The following is a 23297-nucleotide window of genomic DNA, read 5'->3' as shown; positions in this document are numbered from 1 at the left end:
AACTTAATGTGAGTATCAAGATATAAAAGTAATGTAACATGATAACTTTCTTTTTCTTTTGGATTACCTCAATATCAAATGCAATGCAAATAAACACAGGAGAGAAGGAATATGAATATGATTTTTTTACTTAAAATGTATAATATAATACCATATAGCAGATTCAGGCAGTAGGTGTATAGATTCACAATTAGTATTAGTATTAGCCTACAGAACAGCACCGCTTCCAGAGAAGAGATACAATTTGATCATTTTACATATATATGCTCTTTTTAGGTTTTGAATAAGATTGTAATCCTGAGTTTCCCTATTATTAAAAAAAGTAAAACTAATCCGATTACATCTTTTCCTATGTAACTAAGGATTACACTTTCATTTTTCTCAATACGATCTTGATTCGTGTTAGATGTAATCCATTACCATCTAAGCCAATACAAGTCATAACTTTTGGAAAATTGTCTTAAGTTATAAGTGATGCCTTCAATCTCTTTCACGTGGAGAAGACATCCCATTGGCCGAGGCGTTGCAACTTCCCTCAAGCGTCCTACATGAAAGAAAGATCACATGTTAGAAATGTGTGCACAAACTATTCAGTACTTGGTTTAAAGCCCAAGTGTGAGAGTGAACAGAGGCGGAGTCTGTGTGTTGGCTGCTGCTACCCAAACCAACATCCTCCTCACAAGCATTGGCTGTTGGAATGTCATTACGCTCCACATGTGGAACAACAAAGGCTTCTTCAGGTGTGCCTTGTATCATAATGATATTGCTCTGATCAGCAGCAAGACTGTTTTCACCACTACCATGGTCGACATCTGCAACCTCCTCATTACTATTAACAGTCGAACTAGGAGTGTCACTTACCTCGTCATTGCTACTCACCTGCTTTTCCTTCCAGGCTGTTGTTCTTTGGTGAAATAGAAAATGGTGGGCACTGCAGTGTTTTTCAGGCATCTCCTTCCCTAATAAAAATAATAAACAAAAACACATAAAATAACTTTTTGAGGTCTGTAGATATTCAACTTTCTTTTGAATAATGTTGTTTTAAATGTAAGAGTGCATTATAAAAGACAATAGAGGGCCAACATGTTAACTATGCAGTTAATCTATTCAACAATTACGTGTTTCCAAGATTCAGATTCAAAGGATTTATGTCATAGCACATAGGCTACAGTGTAGGAATGGCAATGCAAATCATCTGTCCCGAGCTCCTCCAACAATGCAACATAGTTATATAAGACATAAAACAATCAAATAAATTCTAAATTAAATTAAGAATAATAAATTAGTGCAGGCAGAAATCTATATACACGTAAATATAATAAGACATATGCAAGAACAGAATGTAAAGATAAATATTGTATAGTAAAATTAACTTAAATCATTTTTTTTTTACAGTGATAGCTGTTAAGATAAATAAGTTATAAGATGACAACAGATGAATGAATGTTGCTATTAAAATAATGTAAAACAAGGTAATATAATTCATCTGTTTTTAACATAGAGTATGTGGGGGAAATGGCAATTCTCTATCTATGATAAAGAGTCTTTGCATAAATGGAAGAGAAATGTGATGGTTTGCAAAAAAAATCGATTTCTATGTTTCTTTACTTAACTGGCAAAATCTTAATTTGGCCTTTAATCAAAAGAACATTACTCATCACTGATGTGCAACCAGTGCCATAACAATTATTTAGCATTGTATGATGTATAACATGTATTTAATTAGTAACAACAATTTACACTCACAAATGGAACCAAGTTATTTTTTTTTTAAAGGATCTGTACCCCTGAGTCCGTGCTGAATGGATGACTCTCAAAGTGTTCACTGCACAGGCGAGAAGAAACGTTGGGGGTCCATGTATTCCTCCGGATGTTCAGCACCCACTGGTCCAGCCTGTCTGGATCACCTAAAGGAAACCGTTATTCAAAAATACATGAACACCGACCCAAAGACAACAGGAGGGTTAATGCCATATTCACTTAATAACGCATGAACAACTTTTACAAATATTTCTATATAGTCTGTGTTGGTAAATGTAATCTAGGTTGCACATTTCCTGCTGAAATACATGCATGGGCCTACCAAGTTACTGCGTGGCACTTTGGTTTTGATAAAACAGTGTAGTTCCACTATATAAACGTTACATTCATAATCAAACGAGACAATATGCAAGATAAATAGCTATTTGTTGTTATTCTTAATGCTTGTCATTCACACGTTAAGAAAATAAAATAAGTACCGATACATAGCAGAACAATTGTGGCGATGTTCAGCTTAATAAGACTTGTTCAACATCATTTCTGTTTGATGTTCTCATAAACGAGTCATGTTTGTTATAGAACTTGGTTTAATAACCTTGATAGTAACGGAGCAACATACATACACCTGGTAGTTATCACAACACTACTCGTGTGCCGCATGTAGATCCCTACATCCGGTACGGTGTCTGCAGAAGGACCAAAGAGACCAAATGCGAATACTCTACATCCCCTTTCTTTAGCTCTTCCTACAGTAGTGAACAAAACTGTTATACTGAGCACATATGACAGAACATACAGGATGCTGCAAATTTACACATTATCAAACTATGTGTGCATTTAGTAACTGATGAACACAGAGGCTATCTCAAAGAAGGAGTGCAGCATTTAACTCAGTAATTACTACAGTAACAAGTAGATTACTAGAATAGAATACATTTGCACTATGCAACAAAACTTTAGGCCTCAATATGGCATAACTGTGTGAACTAACAGTTTAGAGTCATTGTTCTCAGAGTGGTATGCTTATGCATACATGACAAAGTTTCAGTCTCTGTATTTGGGATTAGGCTTGATAGCACGGCCTGAGCGTGTCCTGTAGACACTCTCAGGAGTGTCTGGCAGCAGTTTAGCTGTGGGAACATCAGCCCTCATGTGTTCACTGTTCAGTGATTCCTGTGTGTTACAATCTGTGAACTCAAGTCCTGTGTCCTGATGATCAGTGTCACTTGTGGAGGTGTGTGACGGGACGGGCTCAGCTACAGGCAGAATGTGCCTACGATTCCTTCTGTACAGCTTCCCGTCTGAGTGGACGACGTATGACCGGGGTTCCTTGCAAATCTCTTGAATCATTCCAGTCCTGTTGTAACCTTGTGGGGTCTGCATCCTAACAACCTGTCCTTCCATCAAAGGTTGTAGTGGTCGGCTTGACTTATCATAGCACTGTTTTTGATACAGCCTCTTGTTTAGAAGCTGGGCTTTTACCTCTTGTGGATGACGCATGTGTGGCTCAAGCAGCTTCACCGAGACTGGGAGTGTTGTACGTGTTTGTCTCGACATCAGTCTCTGTGCAGGAGATCCTAATTGTGCGTCACGTGGTACATTCCTGATGTTTAATAGGTTGAGAAAAACATCAGTTCCATCTCTATGAGATTTCTCCATGAGCTGCTTAGCACTGCGCACAGCTCGTTCAGCTAGCCCGTTGGACTGGGGATACTCAGGGCTGCTGGTAATATGAGTGAAGTCCCACTGTGAAGCAAAGTCTTTAAAGCGCTGGCTAGTAAACTGCCTCCCATTGTCTGACATGAGGGTGTGAGGTGTTCCATGAACTGAGAAGTGTCTTTTCAGCTTTGCAATGACTGTTGCTGCAGTGATATCACGAAGCATGTCGATCTCATACCAGCCTGAATATGAGTCCACTAGCACTAAGTATTGCTGATTGTGCCACTCAAAGATGTCAGTTGCTACAGTTGACCACGGCAGGTCTGGAACTGGATGCAGATGGAGTGGTTCTTTCTGCTGGTGTGGTTTTGTGCTGTTACACACAGAGCATGACTGTATTTCTGTGTGAATGTTGTCTGTCATAGTTGGCCAGAAGACAATGCCACGTGCTCTCCGCTTTGTAGCTTCTTCGCCAGGATGTCCTCTGTGCATGATGCTGATGTATTCTTTCTGTAGTGACAGAGGAATAACGGCTTTGTGACCCTTCATTATGACTCCATTTTCAACAATCAGTTCGTCTCTGAAAGGGAAATACGGTCTAATGGCATGTGGAAGATTATGCTGTTTAGCGGGCCACCCGTGTCTGATAGTGGTGCTGAGTGTTTGCAGAGTCATGTCTTCAGCGGTGTGCCTCTCTAACTCTTCTAAGCGAGAAGAAGATATGTAGTTAACAGTCATCACGTCAAAGTTGTCCTCTTCTTCAGCTTGCTGAACTGTGGAGCTGCGGGGAGCTCGCGACAAAGTGTCAGCCAGGAACATTTGCTTTCCACATTTGTACACAAGAGTGATGTCGTACTTTTGTAGTCGTAGCATCATTCTTTGTAGTCTTGCAGGTGCTGTGTGTATGGGCTTTTTTAGTATGGTGACGAGGGGCTGGTGGTCTGTTTCAATAGTGACTGGTTTACCATAGATATAGTCATTGAATTTTGAACATGCAAAGACCACTGCCAACAACTCTTTTTCGATTTGAGCATATCTGGTTTCTGTTTCAGTTAGTGTACGCGAAGCATACGCTACAGGTTTTCCTTCCTGCAAAAACGCTGCACCGAGTCCGTACTGTGAAGCGTCACAGGTAAGTGTCACTGGCTTGTCAACGTCGTAGTATAGCAACACCGGTGGGCAAGACATGCGTTTCTTTAAATCTTCAAAAGCTTTCTGCTGCTGTTCGTGCCATGTCCATTCTGTGTCTTTATGTGTGAGCTGCCGTAGTGGAGCTGATAGCTGGCTGAAGTTTGGTATGAACTTTCCAAGATAGTTGACCATCCCCAGAAATCTTTGTAAGGCTGGGACGTCTGCTGGCACTGGCATCTCCTTAATAGCACTTGTTTTGGAAGGATCTGCTTTGAGTCCTTCACTGGTGAAAACATGGCCGACATAGCCGACTTGGCTTAGCCTGAACTTGCACTTGAGGGGGTTAAGCCTTAAGTTTACCTCCCTGACCCTGTTGAGCACTTTTCTCAGGTTGGCATCGTGCTCTGCAACATCTCTACCTGTAATAATGATATCATCAACGATTATTTCACAGGGGTATCCGTCGAAAATCTGTTCCATGGAGCGCTGGAACACCTCGCTGGCAGAATTGATTCCAAATGGCATTCTTAGAAATCTGTAACGACCAAAAGGGGAGCTGAAAGTGGTTAACATGGAAGACTTATGGTCGAGTGGAATCTGCCAAAAAGATCTCTTTGCATCTAATACAGAAAACATAGTTGCTTTTGACATGTGTGTGGCGACTTCTTCCACAGTACGCATAGGATGGTGTGGTTTTTTCAGAGCCGTGTTCAAGTCTCTTGGATTGATGCATATCCTGATTTCTTGTTTGTCCTTTTTGCTAGTGGCTACCATAGAGGACACCCAATCAGTGGGCTCTGAGACAGGAATGATGACGCCCAGTTCCTGCATCTTGTCGAGTTCAGCTTTGACTCTGTCTTTCATAGCCACAGGTATGCGATGTGCAGGACGAACGACTGGTTTTACATCTGGGTCGAGAGTCATGGAGTACGTCACAGGTAGCTTTCCAAGCTCATCAGAGAAGAGATCGCTGTATTCTGTTTGGATCTCAACTGAAAAATCATCGTCAGTGGGGCTTAATTGATGAACTGCTTCACTGAATGAAACTAGTCCCATCCGTCTGCACGCTCGTAGCCCAAGCAGTAGCAGGACATCCTCTTCCACAATGTAGAATGGCAGTGTGTGGACTTTTCCCACTAGGTGGCACTGCAGTCTGACTACGCCCGCAGTTTTGATTTTGCTACCACCATATGCAACAAGATTAGTGGATTTAAAACACGTCTGCATTTTTTCATCTCCTTTTATCACATTGAATGACATTTTTGACATAACATTGCACTTCGCACCAGTGTCTACTTTCATCTCGACTACATTGTCATTGATTTGCACTGTGACAAAAGCCTCATCATTTTTATCGATCTGTGCATCAGTTGCGTCAACACTTACTTGCAGTGTTACGCCGTCAACATAGAATGTTTCATCTGTAGTTGTATCAGCTTGATCAGGTTCTAGTTGATGAACTATCCTCCTGGGCCCTTGCTTGTTATATGCTTGTTGTATGGAATTGCAACACTTCTTGAAATGATTCCACTTTTTGCAGGTATGACACTGTTGACCATTTGCTGGACAGTTGTCCCTCTTTGCTGCATGACTACCTCCACAGTTGTAGCAGTTGGAAATAGAGCTAGCTCCATTTGCCTGAGGTTTCCTTTTGTTGTCGTATTTTCGTGTTCCTCTCTGGTAAGTCTGAACTGAATCCACATTTGTGGCAGAGTGCTGTGGCATAGCTAGCGTTTTATTGTGCTCTTCAGTCATCTCATGGATCTGACATATGTTAACAGCCTTGATTAGTGTTAAATCACAGTCTCTCAGGAGCACTTTCCTTAAGTTGTCATTACTGATACCACAGACCAGTCTATCTCTGGTTAGTTCTTCATAGAGATTCCCAAATGTGCAGCTCTTTGCCTTGATCCTTAAAGCACTGACATACGATTCAATTGACTCACCGATTTTTTGATTCCTTGTATTGAACTTGTGTCTTTCCATAGTGACATTTGTTTGAGGGTTACACATCTCCCTAAATTTCCTTTTTAGACACTCCGGGTCTTCTTTAGACTCGGCATGAGTGATGATGGGCGCATCCTCGCCAGGACCCCTCACTTCAGCCGCATAGACGAAAGACCTCTCGCGCTCGATGGCCTCTGATCCCGCTATATTGAGGAGAATGTATGCTCGTGTCCGTGCTGGCTTGTCATAGTGTGCCGCCGCGATGAAAATGTCATATTCCTGTTCGAATACTCGCCAGTTCTCTGCGATGTTACCGTCAAAGACGAGTGGGTCGGGTCTCCGGAATCCTTCCGCCATGTTAGCTTAGCTGCATGCGTCGTGTTGGAGCAGGCTTAGTTGTCCTCTCAAACGTCACCCAGACGTGAAAAATCCGCCGTAAAAAAACTCCGGAGACTTGACTTCTGACACCATGTTTGATGTTCTCATAAACGAGTCATGTTTGTTATAGAACTTGGTTTAATAACCTTGATAGTAACGGAGCAACATACATACACCTGGTAGTTATCACAACACTACCCGTGTGCCGCATGTAGATCCCTACATCCGGTACGGTGTCTGCAGAAGGACCAAAGAGACCAAATGCGAATACTCTACAATTTCTTTAGCTAATACTATAGCGGGCTGCAGGCGAACCAAGTCCGCGTTTCGCTGCCTTCCTTGATCTCCAGTTATAACGCCAGGCTCCGCCGCTGGCCGAAGCTAACGGAGCCGCAAAGGGCTAGCTACAGCTCCGGTTAGCTTCGGTTATCCCACCACTGGGATAATTGGGTCCCCTTTTAACATTTGCTCCCGTTTAGCATTATGGGCGTCATAGCCATAGACTATAAAAGTCTTACCCAAGGCTGAATCATAAACTAAACTGTATATATATATATACACACGTATAAAGGGTTACATCCTTAGCTGGCTAATAAGCTACATAACAAGCTAAGCTAACAAGCACACAAACACCTGCTAACGGGGTTAACATGTATAATATTATCATTTTACTCACCGAAAAAAGCTGAGAGTAGACTTCTTGGAAGTTCTGTTAGTACATTCAAGCGCACAGCACGACATCTTAATTGTCTGGTATATCACCACGAACACGGCTAAAGCTAAAGGCTCAAGTACAGTACTATGACTAACTAACGTTGTAGCCTCTATGGTTGTACCCTAGCAGAGTGGACAAGTTGCTGTTAGCTGACAGTGAGGCACGTATCTGTCCATCAACGTGACCACGCCCTAATTAATGCAAAAACTTTAAGACCTAATATAAATAAAAGGGTCGCGTTAGAAAACAATTCACTCACAGATCCATAATCATGAAGGTGGAATCTAACTGTATCGATAATAAAATGTATGGAGCCAGGGAGAAAAACATGTTTTTTTCCGCTGTAAAGTTGGGCATTTTAACATGGGGGTCTATGGAAATTGCTCCTTTCTGCAGCCATTGCCTATCGGCCAATATATGAACTGCAGTGTGTGGCACTTCCGTATTGGCTTCCCGGCTCTTCCCCAGAGTTTGCCGCTTGGTTCAGACTCATGTTGGTAGATGTGGCTGTACCTGACAGATAGGTGAAACATTTAGAAACAAAGGCCTTTGGTTATATGGCTGAGTAACTATAGATTGGAGCAGGAATGCGTCCTAAAAATCCGGAATGAGTTAGCATTTTAGCACTTCCGGCTTCCTCGTCTTGAAGTCATCGGTTTCTTGAACGTATTCGTGGGTAGATTACTGAAATAAGTAATGTGGTTAACACAATCTTAAGAGACGTCACGTTAAAGTATATGTAAATACCTTACATGTCCATTTCTGAAGCTTTTCTGCATCCAAGAAACAGCGGTTGCTAACATGTGTCTAAATGAGACCACTTAACGTCATCCCGCCCAACATTAGCCGATTAACCCAGCTTCCCCAAATGTCTTTCTTTAGCCGATTAACCCAGCTTCCCCAAATGTCTTTCTTTTTGGTGTCTATATACGCCGGGATCCGGAGTCATGGATGATCCTGCGGCCCTGTGTCCTGGATCGCGAGCCCTGGATCTTGAGTTGTGGCTGTGTTCCTGGATCATCGGTCCTGGGTGGATATCCTCGTGGATTCATCTTCCTATTATACACACATGCATTTCCAAACATTTGGACTACCTATGTTGCAAATGTATTATCTTTTCAATTTACACACGGCATCTATTGCACGTCTGTCCGTCCTGGGAGAGGGATCCCTCCTCTGTTGCTCTCCCTGAGGTTTCTCCCATTTTTCCCTTTAAACTGGGTTTTCTTTGGAAGTTTTTCCTTGTACGATGTGAGGGTCTAAGGACAGAGGGTGTCGTATTGTCATACTGATATTCTGTACACACTGTGAAGACCACTGAGACAAATGTAACATTTGTGATATTGGGCTATATAAATAAACATTGATTGATTGATTGATTGATTGATTGATTGATTGATTGATTGATTGATTGATTGATTGATTGATAGCCGCCTTTAGCTTAGCTGTGGTGTGGTGGTTTGCAGGCCACGTGACTGTGATGATGTTTGTTTCTAGACTAAAGCTTTTTACCAAATTCATTTACCCTTCAAAACCCATAAAAGTGTTGTTAAAATGTGGAGATTATCCTGCTGAACAAAACGTGTTTATTATAACAGGTCTATTTTGTGACTAACACGTTTAGTCTCAAAAATGTGTTCGTACGTGTTTCCTGTTTCTCCTTTAGACAGGAAATAATGGTGAAATCTCCACCTTCTTTGAACTTGTCCACGATAATGAACTGGAAGATTAGCAATGGTTTACTTGAGACTTTCACTTGTTGTGAAACTCATGCATAAAGTTGTTTATTTAAAAATGTTTTGTACCATTGTAATCCTGCTAGTTATCAATGTTTTTCACAAATGTACCAGTAATCTGATTAAACGTTATTTAAATGTAAAGGATTACAGTGACCTTTTGTGTATCCTGATTATGTAATCCCTTTACATGTAGGCTATTCCATTATTCGCAAAGCCTGGTATTTATATATGTTGTTAAATAGTTATATGCTATATAAGTGTGGTGTTATACGAATCATAGAGGACACTTTTTAACTAATGTATGTAAAGTCTGACACAAGCAGAAAGAAGCCTATAAATAAACAGAGGAATGCAGCCTAGTCTCAACACTTCACATATCTACAGAAAGCTACTTCTTCTGACTCTAATGGTGCATTTCCACTGCAGGGCCTCGCACAGCTTAGTACGGTATAGTTAGGCCTTGGTAGGCCAGGCTCACTTTATGCTGCGTTTCTATTACAGTTTAGGAACTGGGGTAGTAACTATAGTAACGCAGTGTAGGCAGAGCCGTGACATCATCTTCAATGCGAAACACAAAACCAACATCAGCCGTTAGCTGTTAGACCTCAGAGCTCACAGCTTCTCATATCTGTTCAGAAACTAGACAAAAATTAAACAAGTGCAAACCACAGACTGCCTGTGTCATGGCGAATACAGTCACTGGTTTATTTATGTCTGTATAGGCTGTTGTTGTGAGTGTGGACGGTCGGAGCATTGATTAGCCGATCTCCATTCAGAAAACACGCATTTTAAAAGGTAGCATTAGTTTAGCATACTCAGCCCGGTTGTTGGCCCGGAAAGAACCTCAATTTTGGAGAGCAAGAAAACTGTGAAAAAGTACCCGCTACACCTAGTGGAAACGCAACAAAAAACGGGCCGGGCACGGCACGCTTAAACCGCGCTGTAGTGGAAATGTGCGATAAGTGGTTACATCTGGTGTACTTTATTTGATTTGTAGCAGAGAAAAACACATCTAGATATGAACTCGTATTGCTGCAGAAAAGAAGTAGCACATATATTTTCTTCCAGAAGAGAGAAAACGTTCTAAATGAAAATTCCAAAATGTGCTAGGGGCAAACCCAACCACACTCCATACTCAAAACCCAGGATAGCGTTGCTGCTGACTGTGTGTGTGTGTGTGTGTGTGTGTGTGTGTGTGTGTGTGTGTGTGTGTGTGTGTGTGTGTGTGTGTGTGTGTGTGTGTGTGTGTGTGTGTGTGTGTGTGTGTGTGTGTGTGTGTGTGTGTGTGTGTGTGTGTGTCCTAGCATTACTCTCCTTGTGAGGACCTGCATCTGCTCACACAGTCACGTGTGGGGACTCGCCTCCCTTATGGGGACATAATGGAGGTCCATTAATTTTAGGGTGAAGACTTGGTTAGGGTTAGGCATGTGTTGGTTAAGGTTAGGATAAGTCAATGTAATGTCCCCTGAAGTGATGTATACATGGTATGTGTGTGTGTGTGTGTGTGTGTGTGTGTGTGTGTGTGTGTGTGTGTGTGTGTGTGTGTGTGTGTGTGTGTGTGTGTGTGTGTGTGTGTGTGTGTGTGTGTGTGTGTGTGTGTGTGTGTGTGTGTGTGTGTGTCATACAAGTTGAGCAATATTTGTGATGCAGAACAGTTTGCAGATATTAAAAACAGAGAACAGCATTTTTATTTTTTTATTCAAAATACATTTTATGTGGTTTGCGTCAATCTGTCTGCAATGAAGTGAATGATATTTAACTATCAATCATTGTATCATGATAGAGATATAAGATTTGACCTGTTTTAAGGTCATTTTATTATCGTCGAAAGGTAGCATATACACCTTTTTTAATTATCATTTGTATTTATTATTATCTATTTTTGTTCCATTCACATACAACAACAAAAAAGCATTCTGATACAAGGCATACAATAAGCCATGTTTCTTTATTTGGGTTTAGTTATATAAATAAATGAGTTTGTACATGGACAAACCAAATCAATATATACAAATAATAAATAAACCAATGAAAAAGCTAGCTAATAGCTGAATGTTGGTCAATGTAGGTCCAATTTAGGAGGCTCATAGTTAGAATCTGATTGGGAAAATGGGTTTTCTGGGGATTTAAGTGATTTCAAGCCAAATAAACATGAGTTTATTTAACTTGTTATTTTCTGTTTATTGCAGTGAACCCCACCCTCCAGTTTGGGAAATGACTTCCATAGTAATTACTCCAGCATGGTCGAACTCACCACCAGCTGAAAAAGTGTATGAGCTGCAATTAGCAAGGCCATCAAATGGAGGTAACACTGTGGAAGTGTACTGTACATTACATTTTACAGATTAAAGCTGATATAAGTAAAGCTGGTACAAAATACAAGAAACAAAGGTCGCAGGATAAGGAAATAAAAAGAAAAGTAACAAAGCACAACATTGTGGAACACAACATGATGATGACACGACAAAACACAAGCAGCAAATCCACAGGGAGAAAGCTCAGGCGGAAAACAAAGAGAAAAAAACTTGTGGAGCAGGACCACAACACGGGAAACATGGACTGGAAACATTGACGACGGAATGACATAGAACACTGGAAAAGACACACATATACAGGTAGAGCCACTCATCACATTAACTTTAAGACACAGCTGGAGAGTGCAGGCAAAACAATGGGGCAGCAGGTGACTACACACAGGTGGAACAAATCAGGATGGGGCAGACAATCACAAAGGGCGGGAAAACATAAAGGACAAGTAGAGAATAATTTTCTAAATAAAACAGGAACACAAAAACCAAGATCATAACGATTTTGTAGTTTATAGGATGTATACCACCCATATATTGATATGAATGTGCAAATGGTTTTGTATTTTCTTCATCCATAATGGGTGGGTGCAACTGACACATTCTCTCCCTGTGATGGATGTGTTTTGAGGGTCTGCATGCCAGTTTTAGAGCAGTAGTTTAATTGCTTTGGCTTTTCGTTCGACCAGGGGAGGAGAGGAGAAAAAGGCAGGTTGGGCCTCCATTATAGGAGCAAAGTAGTCAGGCTGTGAGACAATGAGTGATATTATTTTCTCCCCTGCCTGTTTTTCTCGGCAAGAAATACAGACAGGCGGTGACAAACTGCCCTCTTGCAATCCATTCAGGGGAGGACCTGCATCGGGGAGAGGCTCGAGATACAACTCCTCTTGCCTATTCATCCTTTCATTCTGAGCTACAGCATCCTATCTTTCTTTCTCACTTTATCCATCTTGTCTGATACACTGCTGTAGTGGCTAGCTGTCAGCACAGGCTGTGCCCCATTATAGTAGGGAGATTGATTTAGTCAAAGGGTGCACAGAAGCTTTGAAGTTGTGCTTTGCAGCTGCTGTCTGTGCAAAATCAATCAGGTAACAATTGGCTAAAGCCGGCTAAATCATTAATAGTGACCACATATTTACCAGAATTCAATGCTCAAAGCAGTCAGGCAGGGTCATAGAATGGAAATTATGAGGTCATGCGTATAAGTGCATGCTGAGGCTAGGATACCGTGTAAGCCTGGACGAGATTCAATTATAAATCTTTATTTGGTCTGCGAGAGGAGGGGGGATCATGACCTAAAAGTGGATATATGCTTCAAATAAAACCAAACTGCACTCCTTTAGTGACCTTGGCATCACAATACAGATCAGATATGACATTCCACTCATTTAGACTTGCAAATTAAACTAACCTTGGACCAGGAGAGTTAAATGGACCTTTGTACCTTTATATCATAAATGTAAGAATAAATTAAGGACAAATCCATAGCAATAGGATGCTACATTGAGAAATACAAATTACCAAATACTCCACTCTTCTTAGTTTGTGCATCATGTCTGAAGTCTGTCAAGCTTTCCAATTGAGCATTGCAAATATGCAGGTCTCAAGATTGATAGTTAAGGCGCGACACGGCAGGCAAAAACATCGTTTTTCATGCACTGGTAAATGTTTTGAGTTTGTGCTATTTTGATTCCATAACATTACATTTGGGTTTTTATTAGGGATGTAACGATACCAAAAACTCACGGTACGATAATATCGCGATAACAAGTCCACGGTACGGTATTTATCGCGTTATTGAATAATAAAGGAAAAAAGGAAAAAAAAAAAATGTTATACAATTTTAGTAGCATTTTAGTATGATAGCAGGATTTTAAAGTGTCAAAAAGAAAGTGACAGTAACAGACTGGAATAAGAAAACCGGTGTTTTCTTTGGTTTTTCTTTGTACTACCAAACAAAGTAGGCATTTTCTTTGTGCCACTGCATCTCACAAATAAACAAGGACATTTAATAATCAGACCCTGCAATAAAATAAATCAAGTTTCACCTTAGTTTTTGAAGTTACTCAACTCAAACTCACTAGTCACTCACTCAGCATCATCAGACAGATTTTTAGGAATATGAGAATGTCCACATTTCCAGGTATTTATAAGCTGGGATGTTTTGGCATTTACAATATCCCCTGCTCTGGGAAAAAACTCTCTCGCTTGGTACTGATGTTGCTGGGACAGCAGTGGTCGCGTTAACCGAATATTTTATTTAACAATGATGGAAAAATCTGAAAGCAGTCTGTCATTTTGACAGAGTAGAACAAACTCGGAACAGCGCCAACGTTTCCCCGCAGCGAGGCTCTGATGTTATGCCGTGTTATGCATGCCCTCCAAAAGGAAATGATATAGTTTCCAAACCGTACTTTGCCGTACAGATCAATACATGTCTGGGAGGTTTTGCTTTACGCTGTGTGCGCTCCCGCGAGGTGCATGCACACACGGCATGAGCGTGCTCTCTCGTGAACTGTTCAGACCCGACGGGTAATAAGGGATTATGACGGACATTTTACGATCCTGTCTGTCAAAATGACGGACAGCGAAAAAGTCTAACGCCACCTCAGTGGGACGGAGATATATGCTTTGGCCATGGGTGACAGCAGTGGATCAAACTGTGCATTGTCTCTCCACCACTTCAAAAACAATACAGTTTTTGCCAAGAAGGTGAGGCTTATTGACAGAGATATAAATATACTGTTGGTACTTGTCAATGTCTCTAGGTGTGTAAATGTAGCCCTGTAAATACGGTGTCCTTTTGTGTTATCTGTTGTTTTATGTTAATGTTGTAACCTACTTGCTGCCATGTTGGACAGGTCTCCCTTGAAAAAGAGATTGATGATCTCAATGGGACCACCTGGTTAAATAAAGGTTTAAAACAAAAAAAAGTGTTTAAAAAAAAAAAAGTTTAAATCGCGGTAGATTTTGTCAGTCTCACAACGGTATTGGGACGTTTATTTACCGCGATATTCGGTATATCGTTACATCCCTAGTTTCTATCTTACTAGTGTTTTGTATTGTTTTACGTCATGTAGGAGAGTTTTTCAGTCGGTGGCTTCTGATCTGGTTTCATTGTCTCGTGTTTTACATTTGCTTCATGTCCTGTCTGTTTTTATGTATTTATGCTATGTTTTTATACAGTTGTTGATGTACCGCACTTTGTTCAACTCTGTTGTTTTGAAATGTGCAATAGAGATAAAATGGATTGGATTGGATTCTGGGGTCAGAGATGTTTTTTTTAGGGCTGTCAGTCGATTAAAATATTTAATCGCGATTAATCGCGATTAATCGCAAATGTTGTATCTGTTCTAAATACCTTAGAGGAATATTTTTCAAGTTTTTAATACTCTTATCAACATATGAGTGGACAAATATGCTTTATGCTAATGTTTATTATCATTTGAACAATGACAAATATTCTCATGAATATTAAACACAACAACCTCTGAACATTACAAATATTCGCCTCAATTCAATCTGGAACCTCTCTCATACAATAATACAATACAAATTGTGTGTGTGTGTGTGTGTGTGTGTGTGTGTGTGTGTGTGTGTGTGTGTGTGTGTGTGTGTGTGTGTGTGTGTGTGTGTGTGTGTGTGTGTGTGTGTGTGTGTGTGTGTGTGTGTGTGTGTGTGTGTGTGTGTGTGTGTGTGTGTGTGTGTGTGTGTGTGTGTGTGTGTGTGTGTGTGAGATCGTTGGAGCTATGTGCAACTCAAGGCATATGCGCGAACGGGAGCTGCCTGGACGCTGCAATCATGTTGCGCACTATCCGTGCTGAGTGTGCTGACTTTTCGTACAATGTCCCACTGTCTGGCTACCTGCATAAAGTCAAGTGCGCTCCTCTGTTTTCATTTAAACAGCTCCTTATATCCGTTAGTGCAGCTAGCTAGCACCAGATGCTAACAACAACAATGCACGTAAGGTCTCTCTCTCGCTCGCTCGGGCCACACATACACACACCCTCCCGATCCTCCCAATAGCCAGTCGGTGCCTGCCGGTGAGCGTGGAAGTGTGGTCTGCCACAAGCGGGCGGCAGGAGCGGGGCTGTCAGCATCAGCTTGTAGATGGTATTTTAAACTCGATGCGCTCTGAAACTACGTGGCGGTCGAGGAAAAAAAATACACATGCGTTAATTGCATTAAAATAATTAGTGGCGTTAATTTTTTTTTGCGTTAACGCGTTATTAACGCAGGGGGGCTGTCATCGAGGTACGGTACGGTTTGGTTAGGCCTTTTTTCTGGATGCTGCACCCTCCTGGCCACATTATTTTCCCTCTCGGTTTGAAGGAGGCCTACTGATGGGGACAGTGGCTTGTGCATCCCCTCTCTCATGCTTTGGACTAAAATAAAAGGGAGGAAAATATACAGATATAAATGTCTGAATTTATTTTATTTCCTTTATTGCTTTTATTTCTCCAGTGTCATCCTATCTATTTTCTAAACACAGTCTCAACTTTTGATTTGATACACACTTTATCGCTCTGCTAACATTACTAGTTGATGGAATCAGTAACAAAATTGTAATGCAATGAATCTAATAACATTAGACCTTATAACAAACAACCAAAGAGGGCAAGCGGAATGAGGCAATAAATGAAAGGTACTCTATTGCTTGACGTTTTTTTACTGAAAAAATAAATAGTAGCCTCTATTGATAGTGATTCTTGAGCTCAGGACTTCACTTTATGACACAATTACGGCAAGTGGCCATGCATTATAAATACTCTTAGGACGAATTATTTACGGGGTTATACAGAAATAGCAACCGATAAATGCGACACAAACAATAATTTACTAATAAGTTAATAAGCGTTTTAGAACGCTACCTCTCTGAAGCCGCGGGCGGCTCGCTCGGTCTTTAAGGGTTAAAGGTTGTTTTCTCAAAATTAGTTTTTTCTCCTATTCTGAGTGAGAAATGTCCACTTCAGTAGCACTTACATACACCAAACCTTCCAGTTATATTCCTATCAATATTCTGAAGGTTTTTACAGCCTGAATTATATAACATTTGACACCTAAGAACATGGCAAAATTGATATTTTAGGGCAGTATTTTCAGATTTATGGAGTGATAAAAAGAGATATCCAAAATCCCTTCTGTAAAAACTTTAGATTCTAATATGACTACAAAATTAAACAAGAATTTTGAGCCTGGCCTTATCAAATGTTCAGATTTGTGTTCCTGAAATGTTAAAATATGCGCATATTTAAATATGCTATTTCAGAAAACTTGTAATACAAAAAACAATTGTCTTAATGTAAGTAATTAACTGGAGAAATCTCTAGCTGATATCTTAAAGTTAAAAAAAATGTACCCTATTCAACTGTAGTGTCTCGCCTTAATTGTTGGATGTGACGTTGATTTCAGACATAGGTAAACAAAAGCAGGCTGAAAAAAGCCATCTCTTGGAGACTTTTTAATGTTTCCAGTGGAATCAAACTAAACTGAAAACCATTCTCAATGGTTCTTCTTTATAAATTGAAATGCTTAGTTAGAAAAACCTGAGGCCGAAGCAGCACGACTCACATGAAAAGTCAGCATTTTAATGACCTAATGAAATGGCAGCATTGATCTTGTATTGCAAGGACAACTACTTAGCAGTTGTATTATGTATATACATATGAAAGAACTTATATGCTTCTAATTTAATCAGTACAGCTGTCTTAACACCTTTCTGTTTGACGAAATTAGTGCTTGTAATTTTGATTTTGGAAAAATCAAAAACAAACACCTTACTGTAAATTATTTTGATATCGAGTAGCGAGGCTCAGGATTGGACAGTTGGTTGTGCATCCACATGACATTATTATATTGTCTCCAAAGATAGGAGCATATAGATACAGAATAACAGAGGACCCAGGATTGACCCCTGAGGGATGCCACATAAGAGAACCGGGCATCTACAATCAATCTGTTGTACAATAAACAATCACATCCACATCTAGAGTAACATCTCTGGTGCCAACAGATCTTTTGAGAGGGGTTGATTAAAACATTGTCCAATTTCTCAATGAGTGACTAAAAGATAATTAAAATGTGACCTGCTCCATCGAAATCAGTCGCATTGACCCGAAGACACATTTTCAGTTGTATACACTGTTGGAAAGAGGATATTCCTAGCTTTCTAATGATATCAGGATTGTTTTTGTACTCCAAATATTAAGCGAAATATGTCACATTATATAATGACTGTCACAGAGTTATCATTTTGAGAAAAAGGCCTTTAAAGTTTCCTCTTCTCTGGAATCCATCGATCTGATTGATTATTAGTGGAGCAAATGATCAAAATACTACGGAGGGAAGATATTTTCGTTTGGAGGGGAAGCTCACGAGTGTGTGTATACGTGTGTGTGTGTTTGTGTAATTTTGCGTTTGTGTGTATTGTGTTTGTTTCCCGGGGAAAACACTCACGAGAAACACCGGCTGTTGTTATGCCTGCTGTGACGTTAAGTTACTCAGTTCTCCGCTTGTAATTATGCCGTTACAAGCTTCAAAGTTGTATTTATCATCTGAATTTGCAGAAACAAGTTTAATATTCTGAAAGCCAATACTTTGTTTATTTGAAATCAGATGAAAACAAACTGTAACGGACCCTGCCATGTTATCTATGATTACATTACATTACATTGCATTTAGCTGACGCTTTTATCCAAAGCGACTTACAATAAGTGCGTTCGACCAACAAAATACAAACTTGAAGAAAACAGAATCATATAAGTACATCAGGTTTCATAGAGCCAAACATTTCAAGTGCTACTCAACTGGCTTTAGATAAGCCAGTCCTTTATTAGTATATAAGTGCTTTGTTAATAGTTCTACCGCTCTAAGTGGAGTCGAAAGAGATGAGTTTTCAGTCTGCGCCGGAAGGTGTGTAAGCTATCTGCTGTCCTGATGTCAATGGGGAGCTCATTCCACCATTTTGGAGCCAGGATAGCAAACCCACATGTTTTTGCTGATGGGAACTTGGTGTGGGAAAATGTAGGAAGGTTGAAGACCAGACGAGCCGCTGCATTCTGGATGAGCTGCAGAGGTCGGATGGCACATGCAGGTAGACCAGCCAGGAGGGAGTTGCAGTAGTCTAGGCGTGAGATGACGAGAGCCTGGACCAGAACCTGCGTCACTTTCTGGGTCAGCTGGGGACGTATCCTCCTGATGTTGTAAAGTGTGTATCTGCAGCAGCGGGTTGTTGGGATTACTATACTCTGACATTCATAATTTCAGCCGGAGGGAGGGGGGGGCGGCGCTGCGGAAGAGCAGATTGCGAGTGAGAGGTGCCTGTCTTCGTCCCTTTACAAGCTTCAAAAATGTATTTATCGTGTGATTTTGGAAATAAAAGTTTCATATTCTGAAAGCCAAGACTTTGTTTGTTTAAAATCAAACAAAACACCCGAACCCCGAAAAAATAGTTTTTTACGTAAATCCACGTATATTTTTAAATGAGCCGTTGCGACTTCCAACTAATTTCGATAGAGCGGGTCACAAATAAAGGGAAGCCTTTATTCAAATTCCGGCTTTAATTCAGATTGTTGATTTTTATTTCAGTCCAAGAATCCCGACGGACTCTCCAATGGTATCATTACCGAAAAAATACTGACAAAATGATCTCATTGTAGAAAATAGCAGATACACTTGGGAAAAAGCTAAACCACGCCGCTTGTAAAGCACACTTGTATTGTTTTTCGCAGGCTGATAACTGGCTTTTTACAGCTTTTTAGGACTGTTTGCCCTTTACTGCAGCTCCCAGAAAATGTGTTTCACCAAAAGCAGTTTCATAGAGAAAAAGGAGGCGGTAAAAGGAGGCAGACTAGTTAATTTACTCTCAGCATGTGGGTGTTTGTTCCACAGCATCTGTGAGTGGGTGAAGATGGCGAGAGCAACAGATTATATGAGCGTGGTCTTCCCTGCAGAGCCATAGCTGTGGCTATAAAGCTCTAAGCAGGTAGTCATAGAGTGTGTGTGTGTGTGTGTGTGTGGGTGTGTGTGTGTGTGTGTGTGTGTGTGTGTGTGTGTGTGTGTGTGTGTGTGTGTGTGTGTGTGTGTGTGTGTGTGTGTGTGTGTGTGTGTGTGTGTGTGTGTGTGTGTGTGTGTGTGTGTGTGTGTGTGTGTGTGTGTGTGTGTGTGTGTGTGTGTGTGTGTGTGTGTGTGTGTGTGTGTGTGTGTGTGTGTGTGTGTTCAGGGGTGTTCATTGTGACACTGGTGAAGTTTTATCTCTGCAATAATGGGGAATGCAGTCTCCTTATGTCTCTTGTTACACCACCCCGCTCTTCTCTCATCATTCATTCCTAACGGTCCCAGAGGCCCAAGTAAAGAATTGGACATTAAGTTTTGCATCTATCAGCATTCAGAAAATTGTCGGTTCCCTCCAAATCTGATTAACATTGAGCGGCAGTCATGTGCTCCTCTCCCTCCTGCTTCCTCCACTCTGTCATTGATTAAAGCTGGTGCACTGTCCAGCCGTTTTATTTTTTAGTTCATTTGCACTACGGTTACGAGTGAAACATTACTAAACAGCTTATTTATCAGGCCAGATATGTCATTCCTCATCTAAATGGGACATGTATTAGTATCAGTTACTCCTGAGGGTGTAAATATGAAATGGAAATAGTGGATTCAGATGAATTTCTATGTGTACACAGCACAACACCATGTATTAGGAGCAGTTAGGTAACAACTCTAGGTAAGAACTAATTGTTTTTGGTTTGTACTTTTTAATTTTAATTAAAAGGTGGGGTATGTAATTTATTTCAGAAACACTTTGTTATATTCCATGGAATGCTCTTAACATCTCGATAGCAATGAATATATGAAATGCTTTGACAATAAACACATACAAAAATCTCATCTATGGAAGCCGTAGTACTGTAAAAAGCACAACCAATCATCTGAGCCGGCCCGGCTAAAGTAACTGGATGGCCTACCTGCCTGTCAGCCTTCCATCTGTGCACAAACGTACCTCGTGCCCCCATTGGTCATATGCGCGTTCGTGTGTGTTGGAGGAGGGGCTCTGTAAGGAAGTGGCTGTCAGGGTGAGTGAAGCAGGCAGGACCCAAATGCAGATTGAACAGAAAATATCTTTATTTCAAGGTTAAGTGACAAACAGAACACTACCCCGTGAACACAGTCACAGACAAACAAGGATCTATCAAAGACAGACAGAAAAACCAGCACTGAAATACACACAGGACTAATCAAAGAAACAAGAGACAGGTGAGGAGGGAGAAGAAAACACAGGGGCACCAGGTGAACACAATCAGGAAAACAGGTAGGAGGGAAACACAACAGACAGGAAACCAAAGACAGATCTAGACAAGACAAAACACAACACAGACAGATCGTGACAGTGGCAGATTTTTTCCGGTTGTGGATTTTCAAATTCTAGCGCACTCGAGCTGGTTTCTCCAAAATTACCTACCCTACCTTTAAGTGATATTTTATTTCTTCTTTTTGAATAACTATACAGGCTAAGTTTGAATTTACAATCCAACCGTGTCTCCATTATGTCAAAAAAAGCACTGAGCTATCGGCCAAAAGATAAACCATTTACGCAAATACAACATTTTAAGTCATCGTGTTTTTTTTTATAATCACTGGATTTCCAAAATATGTTATATGAAATAATTTTCAAAGTCGAATGTCCTGACGAGCTTTTGTGTGCTATCCTTGCTGTTCTTGTTGCTGACTTCAAACATGTTGCCCAGTGGTGCGCCTGTCTTAGTTTGACATGGTGGGAAATACGTATCTCCTCAGCCAGTCTCTGCTGTATTTCATCTTTGATTGCACTTGTTCACTTCTCTCTCGTCCTTCTAATTAGTATTCTTCTGACATTTGAGCATACAGCTTTCAAAGACAAAGGTAGTTTCACAGAAAGACAAGACAGGTGTGAAATCTCAAGTGTCATTGATTGTACTCCTACTAGAAAGCAGACAGAGTGCCAACACTATAGTCTCAATCTGTTTCAAAGGTCTCATCTGTGTTTTAAAATGTTTTATCTTATCTACTACAACTTAAATTTCACATTAGCAGCATATGCTTTTAGATGTTAATGTTGAAGTAGATACGATAGCTACCAGGAAAGGCTACCTGTGTCCAATTTAGTTTTTCTGGAATTGTCTTGCTACTCTGAAATTGACGTTGCCAACAGCTGTCCCTAAGACTTGAGAGAGTACATTGTCGTATGGTAATGATTAGGGATGTAACCAGTGAGCGAAATACGGGGGGGTCCGGGGGAGCTCATCCCACCTGATTAACACCTGAGCCCCCCTGAAAGTCTCAACAGCTAAATTTGAGGGGGGTCTCAAATTATAATATGTATTTGTCACTTGCAATGGTCACTAAAATGTTTTTAAGCTTCCCATGTCCAGTATTCATAATTCAAAACATTTATTGACAAATATCTTCTATTTTGGCTGGAAAAAGCAGTTCCTCGCATGGAATCGAAAACAGGCGGCTCTTTAGCGGTCACGTATTCGTACATTCATATGAACGTCAGAATATAGAATTATTTGACGGCACCCCTGAAGACGCCAGACGGCGCCCCGGTTGAGAAACGCTGCTATAGACTACTGATTGTCTTGGCTTGCATCCATGGAATATTGTATAGGAGGCCTACTACATATTGAGAAATCTTCGACCGGTATTTTGCGCAATAAACGGGAGATGGGGACCCCCCCGATTATTGACGGGTATTTCGCACACTGGATGTAACGATACCAAAAACTCACGGTACGATAATATCTCGATAACAAGTCGGTAAGGTATTTATCGCGATATTGAAAAATAAAGGAAAACAGACTGGAACAAGAACAACCACTGTTTTTTTACCTACTAGTACCAAAGAAAGTTTCACTTTAGTTTTTCAAGTAACTCAACACTAACTCAGTCACTCAGCATCATCAGACAGGTTTTTAGGAATATGAGCATGTCCACATTTCCAGGTAGAAGCTGGGATGTTTGGGAGTTTAAAATATCCCCTGCTGTGGAAAAAACTCTCTCAATGTGGTACTGATGTTGCTGGGACAGCTGTGGTCGCGTTGACCGATTGTATATTTTTTAACAATGACAGAAAAATCTGAAAGCAGTCTGTCATTTTCACAGATTAGAACAAACTCGGAACAGCGCCAAAGTTTCCCCGCAGCAAGGCTCTGGTGTTATGCATGCCCTCCAAAAGGAAATGATATAGTTTCCAAACCGTACTTTGCCGTACAGATCATTGAAATGTCTGGGAGTTTTTGCTTTACGCTGTGCACGCTCCCGCGAGGTACATGCATATCTCGGTGGGCATGCATAACACGGCATAACACCGTCCCGTCCCCCCGTTGACAGTTCAAAAGCGTGCTCTCTCTCTCTCCCCCCGTGTCAGTGCGACACGTTAGTGGCGAGTTCAGAACTGACATACATTTTTGGACAGCGAAAAAGTCTAACGCCACCTCTGTGGGACAGAGCGATATGCTGTGGCCATGGGTGACAGCTAGGGGTGTAACGGTATCCGTATTCGTCCCGTACCGTCACGGTTCGGACGTCACGGTTCGGCACATGCAGTCACACGGCGAATACGCCTTTTTTTTTACAAGTGGGAAAAAAGTCTGTCATTCAGGGCAGCATCCACTACACTATTTA

General features: G+C 40.9%; 2 protein-coding genes across 3 annotated transcripts in view; one reads left to right on the top strand and one right to left on the bottom strand.

The window, feature by feature from the left end:
* Positions 1–23297, top strand: part of ptchd4 (patched domain containing 4) — a 72064-nt gene that overhangs the window by 40582 nt on the left and 8185 nt on the right. The gene's annotated exons all lie outside the window — the stretch shown is intronic.
* Positions 177–7054, bottom strand: LOC139433072 (uncharacterized). Of its 2 annotated transcripts, none has more exons than XR_011642630.1 (3): positions 5938–7054; positions 1786–1907; positions 177–959 (listed from the first exon to the last, which is right to left on the bottom strand). XR_011642630.1 is itself a non-coding variant. In XM_071201960.1 (3 exons), exons 1-3 carry the CDS (start codon positions 6853–6855, stop codon positions 876–878), a joined length of 564 nt encoding a protein of 187 aa, XP_071058061.1. In that variant the 5' UTR covers positions 6856–7054; the 3' UTR covers positions 177–875. The 2 variants fall into 2 exon arrangements, 1 of the variants encoding a protein (XP_071058061.1); XM_071201960.1 differs by having other exon boundaries at positions 6498–7054.

This window comes from Pseudochaenichthys georgianus, chromosome 24, assembly GCF_902827115.2.
Source record: "Pseudochaenichthys georgianus chromosome 24, fPseGeo1.2, whole genome shotgun sequence".
Lineage (NCBI taxonomy): Eukaryota > Metazoa > Chordata > Actinopteri > Perciformes > Channichthyidae > Pseudochaenichthys > Pseudochaenichthys georgianus.
This window is presented reverse-complemented; position numbering and strand designations above follow the sequence as displayed.